The sequence below is a fragment of the Schistocerca cancellata genome, chromosome 2, assembly GCF_023864275.1.
Source record: "Schistocerca cancellata isolate TAMUIC-IGC-003103 chromosome 2, iqSchCanc2.1, whole genome shotgun sequence".
Classification (NCBI taxonomy): Eukaryota; Metazoa; Arthropoda; class Insecta; order Orthoptera; family Acrididae; genus Schistocerca; species Schistocerca cancellata.
In genome coordinates this window covers 394127971-394141592 of record NC_064627.1, presented here as the reverse complement: position 1 = coordinate 394141592, position 13622 = coordinate 394127971, and the positions used below count along the sequence as shown (strand labels likewise).

The 13622-nt window shown below is 38.1% G+C and overlaps 1 protein-coding gene across 8 annotated transcripts in view; it reads right to left on the bottom strand.

Annotated features, from left to right (window-relative positions):
• The window catches only part of LOC126161810 (serologically defined colon cancer antigen 8 homolog), a 219199-nt gene that overhangs the window by 40051 nt on the left and 165526 nt on the right, over positions 1–13622 (bottom strand). For 6 of the 8 annotated variants that reach the window (XM_049917904.1, XM_049917903.1, XM_049917906.1 and 3 more), the window contains exon 10: positions 6948–7065. The exons of the other annotated variants lie outside the window; for them this stretch is intronic. In XM_049917904.1, the coding sequence (XP_049773861.1) occupies positions 6948–7065 (118 nt within the window). The remainder of the gene's footprint in view (positions 1–6947; positions 7066–13622) is intronic. 8 annotated transcript variants of the gene reach the window in all.

Genomic DNA, 13622 nt, shown 5'->3' with positions numbered 1-13622 from the left:
GAAATGAAACTTCCTGACAGATTATTTCTTAGATGAAAAGAATTTGGTTCTGCTGGTATCATTCATGTATGAATGAGATTTTTAACACACAATAAATGACACAGAAGGTATGTGTCCCTCAGTTTCTAGTGTCCTGTATCCAATTAGTGCTGGAACTGGTATGGGATCTCTCCAGTTTCACAGATAACTAACCACACCTGTACCATAGGCTATTATTGTGATGGGGTCATTGCTCACAGAAGGGGTCTTTTCCAGCTACTGGAAAATATTTGGTAGATTACAAACATTTGTATGAAGGTAGACAACTACTCGTCATACATTATCCATTCCACAGGAAAAGTGGCTGATTTAATAGCCGTGTAACTACTAACACCATCTGTGAAGAGATACATGAATTAACTAGCATGGTATTTCGACTACCTTCTGTTTACAGTTTAACAGCACTGGCATCACATACTACTCAGAATAACTGATGCTTTAACAGTATCATTGGAGCAACAGGCAAACATAAGTTTTGTTTTAAACTGGGCAAAAGTACCACAGATGCTTTAGAAATGAAACAAACTGATTATGGCATTAAAGCAACGAATTGTAAAACCGTTTTTAACCGGTATGCAAGACTTTGTGATAGTAGAGAGATTGTTGAAGATAATCCACATCCAGGAGCATCATAGACAGTTCAAGACAAAGAAAATGCTCAAGCTAATTGAGGAACTCACCGGTATTCCTAAAACAACTGTGCATTGCATTCCAAAAGAAAATTTGAGCAAAGAGCTGATCTGTTGTTGCTTTGTGCCCCACTTATTGACTATGAAAAAGACTGCAGTTTTGTGAAACACTGCAGAGACACGGAAAGATCAGCTGTTAAGGACCCAGGCTTCACACCTCGCATTGTAACAGGTGATGAAATATGGTGTTTTCAGTATGAGCCACTTACAAAATGCCAAAGCTTGGAATAGAAAGGAACAGAATCTCCAAAAAAACTGTGCATGCAGAAAAACCATGCCAAGACACTGCTTACTGTTTTCTTTGATTCAAAAGAAATTACCCAAAAAGAATTCATTCCAGAAGGTCGAATGCTGAATGCAGATTACTACTTGGATGTTTTAAATTGTTTATGGGAGAGGATTGTTCAAGTTAAATCTGAATACCAGAATCAAGGAATAGGGCGTTCGTATCGTGGTGATTGAACACCCTCCTTATTCACCTCATTCGTCTCCGTGTGACTTCTGGTTATTTACCAAAGCTGTATATGGCAATGAAAGGGTTCCGATGCAATTTCAAATATATAGGAGGCTACAACCATGGTACTGGAGGCATATTCAATGGCTGAGTATCAGAATTGTTTCAAACAATTTAATTTTGTCAATGTTTCCAGTTGTCCACGGACTCACAAGGAGTCCATTTTAAATAAAAAGTCATGTAAATTAAATGTAAACATCTAGTGTTTTATTTCACATCAGTCATCATCTTTGTGTGATGACATGTATATTGAGGAGGCACTGAGTAATGAATAGGCACAAGTAAAAGGTGAATGCAAGCGAAGTGTGGATTTCAGTAGACCATGGACAGAAGTTGAGTATACACTACGAAAACATTTATTGAGAGACTAAAACAGCAACAAAGAAGCATGAAAAGACTTTCAAATTTTCTAATTCTTTATATATACAAATAACAGTCACCCTCTAAGACTAAGTGCCCAACAAAGTAAGCTTTCCCGTACCATCATAGCAGATATCTGGATAATAAAAGAAGTTTTATGAAGACAGATCAGAAATAAAATATACACACAATATATTAAATACATCAGAATGATGACAACAGCTACAAAGATCTTTATATTTCCACACGAACAAACTTATAATTGAAATTGTGATTTCTGAGTCATTACCTAATCATTACTTAACCGTAATATAGCATCCGGTCGTACTTTTTTACGAATGCACTGTTTCTTCATGCACACTAATGTTTGTACATTGCAATACCAAGGAGGACACATTGGACTGAAATGAACTTTACACCACAGATTAGACACCTAACAATACACAAATTATTACAGTTACAAAACTGTACATGTTCTCAGACTTTGAGAATGTCATGTGGTGTGAAAGCCCTCATGTACCTTCTGGATATGTTTCTGGGGTACTGGAAGACCATACGAATCAAGCTGCTGAGCAACCATATGAGTAACGTATCTGCAAATATGCAGGCCAAGAGAGCTATGGTACCTTTGTTCTTTGAAGAGTACTTGCACGTTCATCATCACATGTTGCCAGGTACTCTCTTTCCGAATGTGACATGGGAAGTTCTCTAAAGGAGGAGTCAAGATTGTAAATTGTATTCAATGCACTCCACTAAATTACACTTGGCATTTGCTTGTCATGGAGAAAAACAGTTCAAGTTACCAGATTGTGATCAACATGGAAGAGTCATACACATTTTATGGCCATTATTGTACAGCAGGTTGAAGTGGGACTTGACAGACAGAATTACATTTTGTGACTTAACATGACAGCAATAATGTTCAGAGGCCCATTGTAGTCTGTTTCACTTTCTTGTTAAAGCATTAAATTTTGCAGCTTAACACAATTTGCACATCCAGCCTACAGCACATAGCACCAAACTGTTGATGCAGAAAGGATCACAAAATGGTGCAGTGATCACTGTTCAGTTAACAGTCTGTTACAGCCATGCAAACAAACTTATGGCCATCCCATATTATGATCACTGTGTGGTCCAGTAGCCACTGATTAATGTGTACAATTCAGTCGACTGATCTGCACAGGCATGCATTTTTGTCATAGGAGCATGCCCTGTATGAATCAAAGTATCGCAACTGGTAAAACAATTCATTGTAGAGAGAACAGTCTACTGCCTTGATTCACTCAAATGTCAATACTGTGCTCTCCAAAGCGGACAGTGTATACTGGCACTTTCTTTCATAATTTACCCTCATTTGATGGCTCTTCATTCATTGAACTCAGTTCAACATCTCCCTTTTCAGTTTCACAAATGACGGTTCTGTTGCATTTAAATGTAAGTCACTTGTTACTGTAATTCTGTACTGTATGTACACTGTTCTACACAGCCACAGAGTTTGGAATCATTTAAACTCTTCTTTCTTGGTGTTAACATTTTCACAAATCTCAATCTATGTATCTCTTAGGACTTACCAAAAAGTACTTGTAATATCCAGTTGTAATAAATCCGAAATCTTTGAAATGCAATGTCCTCTTCAATCCTTTGCACATTCTGTAATTCGTTTATTCATTTTTTTGACCTTCTTTCACTTCTCACAGAGCTCCAATCTGGTTTTCCTCTTCACGTTCAAGCACGTTCCTTACATTTGTTTTATATGTTGTCTACAACTCAAGATGTTCTCGTGTAAGGAATTAAGATGGCTACCTACACTGATAAAAGTAAATGTATAGAGCAATGTTTGAGTCATAAACCTTAAGTCCCATTACTTTATTTGTAAAGTTGATGGGAATAGGAACTTCCTTGACACAGTCTGAGGCACTGTCATATGTCTTCTTCATTACGATACTTTCCTTTGGATAGTAATGGCATTACTGTTTATTGTTCCAAAGTTCGGCAGGGATGAGAAGAAATAATTTTTCAGGGTCTTGTTGAAGAAAGTAGTCCGTCTTCCATGTGAAATTCTGGAGAAACCACAGAAATAAAAATCAGGACTTCCTAGTGAGGATTTGAATGTCATTTATCTCAAACATGACCACAGTATCTTAAACATTGTTAGCATACTTGGAACTTAACTTTCATAATACAACTGGTTATAGCATTAACTTAACCCCTTAGTCCAACATATTTTCTTCCAATATATAAAATTTCTGCCAATTTCAACATTTTTTTTATTTTTCTGTATGTTCTGCCTTAAAAAATTACTTGTTGGATTATAACAATTTCTTCTTCAGTTTGACGTAATTGGCCTTATACCACAAAATGGGCTATAATATGCAAAGGTAAAGTTCCCAAATGTCGTTGACAAGGGAAGGAGCTTAGAACGTATTGTCAAACTGACTTTATGGACATCAAATATGAGGTATTGTCTTTTTTAACAAAGGAAAGAATTAATGATAGTGGAATCTTTACCAGAAACATTCTGGCATTCACGAAAACTGATTTAGAGAGACCGATGAAAACTTAAACCATTTGAATCTAGCTGCCCCTGAATTTGCATCCAATGCCGTAACCACAGGTCCACAACACAAGGACTAACAAGCAGAGCCTGTTGGTGTATATACATGCTGTGTGGTTTTTATCTGTACCATGGATGATTGCCCATATAAGCATATCACTGTATGAAGATGTCTTTTTTTAATGCAATGAATGAACTGTACAATATTTACATCAAACACAAATTGAAAGCACATAAGCATTCATGAATGACAAACTCATTTTTTAAACATGCAACATATGCATTAATTGTAACTTTATGCAACTGTAATTGATCATTAATAATCTTTATGTCTGCAAAAGGGTGGCTTTTGTCAACCTTGAAATTAGCTAATCTGACTGTGTCACTCATATCACCATTAAACCGAAAGCTACTTTATATTAATACTTTTACGCTATTCTGCGTCTCTATAGAAAAGGCTTTGTGCTTCACTACCAAGCAAGCTATAACTATATAGTAATTAAAAGTATTTTCTTTTTTGGCAAATACAAGCCAGACTATAAAGTTTAATTTTTTTCAGTTCATCACACAATAGTTTCACCAAAAACTTACAGGGGAGGTGAGCTATGCAAAACTGGAGGTCATTTCCCAACCAATAGATCCTATCTGATTTTCATAGCAGCTATTTTCCACATCTACTACAGAAACTGATTAGTTTTACATGTAGATGTACCAATTTTAAGTGCTGCCAACACAATATTCTTATCTTTAATATAAAGCTTTCATTTTTGGTGTTATCTGTAAGCACCCCCCCCCCCCTCCCGCCACATCAATTCCAACTTGATGTACATTTCTTTCTCATCATTAATACCTATCTATAATGTATTATTCCTTCCAACAACAAAATTAAGTACTGAACTGAAAGATATGTTGTGCACATATCTGTAGAATTCCAAATCCAGAATCTTTTATTATACTTCAGTTAAAATAACTTTATGATTGACTTTTCAGTGAGACAATAAAGCAGCTTTTTCTAAGGTTCCACATCCTTGCTTTGTAGCCTGTTTAATAGATATATGTGAGGCTTTGCCACATCAGGCAGGTTACGCAAAGTGGGAAGGTGAGAACTAAATATGGAATGATGTCTGTATCTCAACAAATAATGTTTTATTGCAAATTAAGTAAAGCTATATCCATTGTTAAAGTATATTCATAAATGTTTTAGTCTCTGCATGGAATGCATATAACTGCTATTTTCAAATTGCTATTTTCCTAACTACGCAGCCTTCATTAGGCAACTTTCGTGCTAATATTGATTCTTTTGTATCTTCTACTTTCAAATCACAGTCTGACAATGAGCTGGTTATCCTTTCTTTATCAGCATTAGATATTATGGCGCTTTGAAATTAAGCTGCCTATGAAACTGTATTCAGAGAGTTTACAATGAAAAATGTGGTCACTGAATACTTTAGGTGTGGTTTGATTATGTCACAAGTTTCTGCATATGAAATGTAATTAACATATCAAAATTGTTTTTGCAGTGGTAAGGAAAACAACGTTTCACACAATCTTGAGTAATAATATTTGATATAACATCATGCTCAAAGCTATTCTCGTGCTATGCTCAATCCACTGATGTGTTATCTGCTTCATAGGTGCTTTATCAAATCAGTGACAGCCACAACTGAGATTTACATTGCATTAACAGGCACTTTAATTTGTTTCAGGAGTCAAATGGAGACAAACGTTCATAGAACAGTGGTTATTTATCTACAGCAGTCATACCATCCTCAGTATTTCATAATTAGTTTGAGATAAAGAAATGAGATTTCTGAAAAATCATGGTATGCAAAGGGTGGGTATTTTTCTATTTGTTTAACACTTGAAATTTTTTTTATTTACTGTGATACAGGAGCAACAATAGGTTTTTCCCTCCAATAACATATTTACCTTTTCAAAAGTATCCAACAGCTCATGAAGAGTACAATGATACAGTACTATTGACGACAATACTTTTTGCACAACTAATTCCTGGTTCCATGTCACTGGCCATCCGGTAATTTTTCTTCTCAAGTCTACACAGAAATTTGGTACTTCATGACATTTATTGTATGAGACTGAACACTAACCTAATGGTTATTATTCACCCTTAAATATGTGATTATGATATCACGGTATGTATTGCACATAACAGAGAAGCTGTTCCTACAGCCACCGTTACTACTGCCCTCCTCAATACCAATGACAACAATTTGGAAGTACAAGTTTTGTTTCAGTTGATGTACTCATGCAACTACTGATCACATGAGCATACAGCAGACTGCATACTACCTGCCAACACTATCGTCTGTCAATCACAAAGTTATTTTATTCAAGCTCTACCGCCCAAACTAGCAATACATAAATAGATAAACAAATACATCTTCTCTCTCATAGATGGTCGCTTATACAGCCATTGGTATAGCCAGGATTTACAAATTAGCATCTGCATACATATTTACGCACTATGATGCTTGGAAAAATCTGAAACACAGCATTGAAGAAATATCAGTAATTTACAATGGTTTTGAAAATAACTGACCTCTTTTGAAACTTTTAAATTGCTTCATAGTAATGAAACAAATCAGGATATTGTTCACGTAGAAACAGAAAGGGGCAAAGCTGAAGGGCTATCTCAAGAGAAATATTGGACAAACAGGCATAATGTTATTTCCATTTCCCAATGTTCATATATGCGAGAAAGTGGAAACAGGACAGCATGCAGGAGGAAGGAAATGCTCTTTTCTATAGGGAAATACTGTGCATTCCTTACTTGTGTCGTGCAGAGGAATCTTCCAGCTTCTTTGTTAGAGAATGACACTCCTCTCTCAGTTTTTCCATGACTAGGTTCTGGGACTGAATCATACCTTCTAGTTCAGCAACAGTTTTGACTGAAATGAGATTTAGAATAATCTCATTTTCCTCATATTTATTACAACACAGAAACTGTGTTTTGTTTCCAGTCAGTCAACAAGTGATTGACTCATTTAACAATGTTCATCAGAAATTTACTTAGCAAACACAAAAATAATTATATTGTAAATTTCTAGTGTCCCATGTACGAGGGACATTCAATATGAAAGAGACAAACTGGTGTCGAGGGGGGAGGGGGACTGGGGAGTAGGGGGAACTGTGTATTTTTACAAAATGAGACTTTTACTACTTCTCAACATAATCCCCACCAATATTAATACACTTGCACCAATGATGAACAAGTTTATATATATATATATATATATATATATATATATATATTTGATGCAAAGAAACCTTTGCCTTGTTGTCTGAGCCACTTTTTCACAAATTATTTCACCTCCTCATTGCTGCTGACTTTTTTTCCCCATCTAAAGCCTCCTTAAGTGTACCAAACAAATAAAAATCTTGTTTAGAAAAGACCCACCTTTCCTTTCACAGCATTCTTTCAAATTGATACACATTTGCATCTTGTTTTGATGTACCTGATATTGTTACTAACAACATTACGAACTGTGCTAACACTTACTGTAACTGTTTTTTCTCCACACATCAAAAAAAGTTTTGCATCACCTCGGTTCCTAGAGTTCCGGAACCTATACAGAAAATTGGAATAGAGATCAACATAAACATAATTTCCACCCTTTTTATTGCTCATGAAAACCACACATTGCATATTTTACCACCATACAGTGACACCTTCAGAGGTGGTGGTCCAGATTGCTTTACACACTGGTACCTCTAATATCCAATAGCATGTCCACTTGCTTTGATGCACGCTTGTATTTACCGTGGCATACTATCCACAAGTTCATCAAGCCACTGTTGATCCAGATTGTCCCACTCCTCAACGGCGATTCGGCGTAGATCCCTCAGAATGGTTGGTGGATCAGGTCATTCATAAACAGTCCTTTTCCATCTATCCCAGGCATGTTCGATGGGGTTCATGACTGGAGAACATGCTGGCCACTCTAGTCGAGTGATGTCGTTATTCTGAAGGAAGTCATTCACAAGATGTGCATGAGGGGGGCGTGAATTGTCGTCCATGAAGACGAATGCCTTGCCAATATGCTGCTGATATGGTTGCACTATTGGTCGGAGGATGGCATTCACATATCGTCCAGCTGTTACGGCTCCTTCCATGAGCACCAGCAGCATATGTCGGCTCCACACAATGTCACCACAAAACAGCAGGGAACCTCCATCCTGCTGCACTCTCTGGACAGTGTGTCTCTGGCATTCAGCCTGACCGAGTTGCCTCTAAACATGTCTCTGAAGATTGTCTGGTTGAAGGCATATGCGACATCGGTGAAGAGAATGTGATGCCAATCCTGAGCGGTCCATTTGGCACGTTTTTGTCCCCATCTGTACCGCACTTCATGGTGTCATGGTTGCAGAGATGGACCGCGCCATGGACGTCAGGAGTAAAGTTGCGCATCATGCAGCCTATTGCACACAGTTTGAGTCGTAACATGACGTCCTGTGGCTGCATGAAAAGCATTATTCAACATGGTGGCGTTGCTGTCGGGGCTCCTCCGAGCCGTAATCTGTAGGTAGCGGTCATCCACTGCAGTAGTAGCCCTTGGGCGGCCTGAGCAAGACATGTCATCGACAGTTCCTGTCTCTGTATCTCATCCATGTCCAAACAACATCGCTTTGGTTCACTCTGAGACACCTGGACACTTCCCTTATTGAAAGTCCTTCCTGGCACAAAGTAGCAATGCAGATGTGATCGACCATGGTATTGGCCGTCTAGGCATGGTTGAACTACAGACAACACAAGCCGTGTACCTCCTTTGTGGTGGAATGACTGGAACTGATTGGCTGTCCGACCCCCTCTGTCTAATAGGCGCAGCTCATGCACGGTTGTTTACATCTTTGGGCAGGTTTAGTGACATCTCTGAACAGTCAAAGGGACTGTCTCTATGACACAATGTCCACAGTCAATGTCCAGCTTCAGGAGTTCTGGGAACCGGGGTGATGAAAAACTTTTTTTGATGTGTGTATATATTCAACATAAGTCTTTACAAACAATATTGTCAATGTGTGTTTCGATCTAAGCAGTTGATACTTCAGCTGGCTGGCCAGGATGCTGCACATCATCAGTCACTGAGAGTTGGCCATTTCTGAACTGTTCCACCCACCCATAAAAATTTATGCTGTTCACACAACTTTCACCATACTGTAAAATCGTTTGAGAAAAGATAACTGAACATTATTCAAGTAATGCGGAAATTTAGCAGATACACAATTGTTAAATGCAATATTACGGTTATAAACAAAACAATTTTCATCCATCAGCTGAAGTCATGAAAGTACAAAATTCCTCCTAAAACTGTTTCACTTCTACATCAATTTGGCTCCTTAATTATTGAATGTCCCTTGTATTTCACCCAAGACACTGACATGCAAATCAGCCAACAACATGTCTGTTCAGTTCATATCCAGAAGTCTCTCCTCCTATATATCTGGACCAAATCATTTTAAACTGAGTGAAGGTGACAGTAAAAAAACAATGAACTCTGTTGAAACAAAATAATTAGTAACAAACTGCAAATAACTAGACTACTGTTTTACAATGTAATATGTTTGGCAGGACTAGGGAAGGGTGAGCAGGACACTGCATGATATTCATCATGCCTGAATGTGTAAATTGTGAGGATAAAAATTGTTTATTGTGTGTGTGCAATATATAGCTTTGCACCGGTTCTCTCAAATCATTATGTACATCATATTTCAAGTTACTATCTGCTCAGTCCACCATGCTACCTTGAAAGCTAGTACTGTCCCCCCTCCCAACTCAACATGATCATCACAATCAGTGAGCTAGACCCCATGTTAAAATTTTTAAGACACTACAATGAACAAGTGCTATGTCACACATTAATTTCTAAAAGAGAAAGTCAAATTCACTATTGTGACTTTTTTTCACAAAAACACACAACATATATATGTTTCTAGCTTTCTCAAATCTTCTAATTTAAAATTTGTTAATTTTCACACAATTTAAACATAAAACTGAAACAGTTACAATCAAAAGCTAAGACAGTCAAAAATCTTCGCCATTGGCAAAATATTGCCACAGAAACAGAAGAAATTCTATTTTTATGGAATTACTCTAATTTATTATTAAGTTAAATGTCTTAGACACAGAATCAAATTGCAAACATCTGAAACACAGTTTCCAGAAACAAATGTACTAGTATTACAAAAGTGACCTAATGAAACTGTTTTGGAACAAAATGATCTTAAGGAAGAAAAAAATGGTGGAAATGGGGTGAGGAGGGCAGGAGGGAGTGGGCAGAGACTTGTCACAAAAATACATACCACTGATTCAGAAAAACACACACACACACACACACACACACACACACACACACACACACAGATAACAATAATTATGTATTAATCAAGCAATTATGAAAGTTAAGGAAGAAACAGAAGTTTCTACAGTCATAAGAAAATGCTGGGGGCTGTAAGTTTCAATTTTTAATCAGTAGATCAACTGACTAGTGACAGTTATAGATTGTTGAACAAACCAGTCTACAACTTTCAATGATAAATTCATAAATAACAGATGAATTAAATATGCAGTTTCCAACAAAGGTGGTGGCACTCACTGATCATTGTTGAAGAGATCTGCAATAACATTTTTGGTCCAAGGCAAATTCAGGGGGCATTGACATGTCAGTCACCATGTCCCAGAGCAGTATTTACAGGAATGTATTGAATACTTTCATTTTTACTAGAAATCATTGGATTCAGCTCCAGAAAATAGTTCTAAATGTATTTTAAAGAAGAGTGGTCCATATTAAAATTAAGAAAACGAGAGCTTTAGGAATTTGTGGCAGTCATATTACAAGCTGAAGATGTTTTGATGTTAGCTGTAACGAGGCTAATTCATTTGTTTTGATGCACTTAGCATTATATCACAGATGAGCTTATGATACAAACTACGAGGATCATTCAATAAATAATGCTCCAATTTTTTTACAGCCATTGATATACATAGAAGAAAATGTCTTTTTTTAGGTGCATCAAATTTGATGTTACTTCTGCACTTGTGCAACATTTCAAACTATTCCGACATGTGGAGGAGCAATTGTGAACCATCAAAAAGGCGCTAAAACACTCTCTTTGTAAGCAGCAAGCTGTAATTGAATACATGGTTGCAAAAAAGGAACTGTGGGGAACATCCATAAACATTTGTGTGCAGTGAACAGTAATGATGCAGTTGATATGAGTACTGTTGGATGGCAGGTAAAGAGAATTAAAGTATCACAAAGTGCAGAAACTGAGCTACATGATCAGCCACATTCTGAGTGTTGTGCCACAGCCAGCTTCTGATAGGGTGAAGAGCACAGATGCCACAGACCACAAGTTTTAAAGAAAATCCATTTCGTCTCAACTGTTGGAGCAGTTTGGAGGCCAATCTGACCTTTCTGACACAGATCATTATAGGTGACACAACCTGGGTGCATTGAGCCAGAAACAAAACTGCAGTCACCCAAAAGAAATAAATTCAAGAAAGCTCCATCTGCTGGCAAAGTCATGATTACAGACTTTTGGGATAATAGTGGTGTCATTCTTATGGATGTGTTGCCAAAAGGCTCAGCCAATAGTTCAGAGGCATATGTGAAGACTCTGAACAAACTCAAGAACCGTTTTCTAAAAATGTTTGGTTTGACAATAATCAAAGAGAAATCTTGCTCCAACAAGACAATGCATGCCCACACACATCGCTGCCTCATTTGTCATATAGCCCAGACCTGGCTATCTTGGCTTCCATCTGCTTGGGCCGCTTCAGAATTCTGTACGTGAGACAAAATTTGAAGATGATACAGCAAAAACATATCTATGAGCACAGTACAAGAACTTTCACCAGCAAAAAATACATGGTCTTTCACAACACTGGCATAAAGCCATAGTACATGATGGAGACAATGTAGAAAAATAATACACGTAAACGAAATCTCAGCTGATACAATCACCAGAGTCTAGCTCTTCGGAATAAGAATGTTCTGGGAGGGGGGAGTGGAACATTACTTGATTAGATGATGTGAGAGAAGAAAACATGGCTAAATTTCATTGACATGTGACAGGAACAGCTAGATTCACATTCTTTTCTTTGTTTATGCCAGTCTATAAAAACTGAGTACTATCTTCAGATTTAAAACTAAATTATTTTCTATGACTGTGGTCATACTCATACTGAGTCTTCTTCTTCCAATAATCACACCTAGAATGGGTTGTGCTGTACTCTAGATTTGGCAGTATTTATTATTCTTCAACTTTGTGGTCATGTGCAGCCACCTGTCTGTGAACTGTGTAAACTTCTCTGTGTGTGACTACATTTGAGCCATTTGCATATAGTATTTTCTGAGGTGGAAATGTGAGGTAGTCAAAACTGAGGCAGAGAATGTGATTCGGCTGTCCCAGTAGTGGGTGTCACTGAGTTATGAGAGGCATACTCCTTTGTGGCCGGACAGTGGGCATATGGGACGTGGTATGTAAATGGAGAGATGAAGCGCAGGAGGTCTGTTTCTGGACAAGGTTGGGAGGGTAATTTCAATCAGTGAAGGCCTCAGTGGGACCTTGGAGAGGGACTGTTGAACACTACAGACATGATGACCACAGATTGTATGGAAAGGACTTCTTGGTATGGAATTGATGGCAGCTATCAAAGTGGAGGTATTGTAGGTGGTTGGTAGGTTTCATCTGAACAGAGCTTCTTATGTAGTCGTCCTTGAGGTGGAGGTCAACAACACCAAGAAAGATGGTTTGTTGGGTTGAGGAGGCCCAGATGGAGCGAATGGGGGAGAAGGTTTTGAGGAACTGGAGGAATGTGGATAGGGTGTCCTCACTCTTGGTCCAGATCATGAAGATGTCATCCATGTATCTGAACCAGGTGAGAGGTTTTAGACTCTGAGCAATTAGGAAGAAACCCTCTACATGACCCATGAGAAGGTTGACATAGGACAGTGCCATGTGGGTGTCCATAGCTGTACTACAGATTTGTTTGTAGCTGAGGCCTTCAAATGAGAAGTAAATGTGCTTGAGGACAAAGGCTCCACCATTGTGGTTATGAACTGCAGGGATTACCTAGGGGAGGGTATCCACTGGCCGTCAGATATGTCCACCTACAAATGCTACCACTGTGAACCCCTTCCAGGAAGTCCAGCAGGATCTCTAGTCCCTTCTCAAACCATTATGTCCATCCCAGAACCTCTCCCTTGATTCTACCTCTCTCCTCACCCCATCACACCATGCACTTCTATCTCCTACATGCTTCCCATAGTTCATAAGCTGAACCACCCAGGATGTCCTATTGTAGCTCGTTACTGTGCTCCCAATGAGAATGTCTCTGCTCTTGTATACCAACATCTTCGTCCTATTACACCCATATCCTACCCTTATGTATAGAAGACACCAATCATTTTCTCCACCAACTCTCCACAGTTCCTGTTCCTTTACC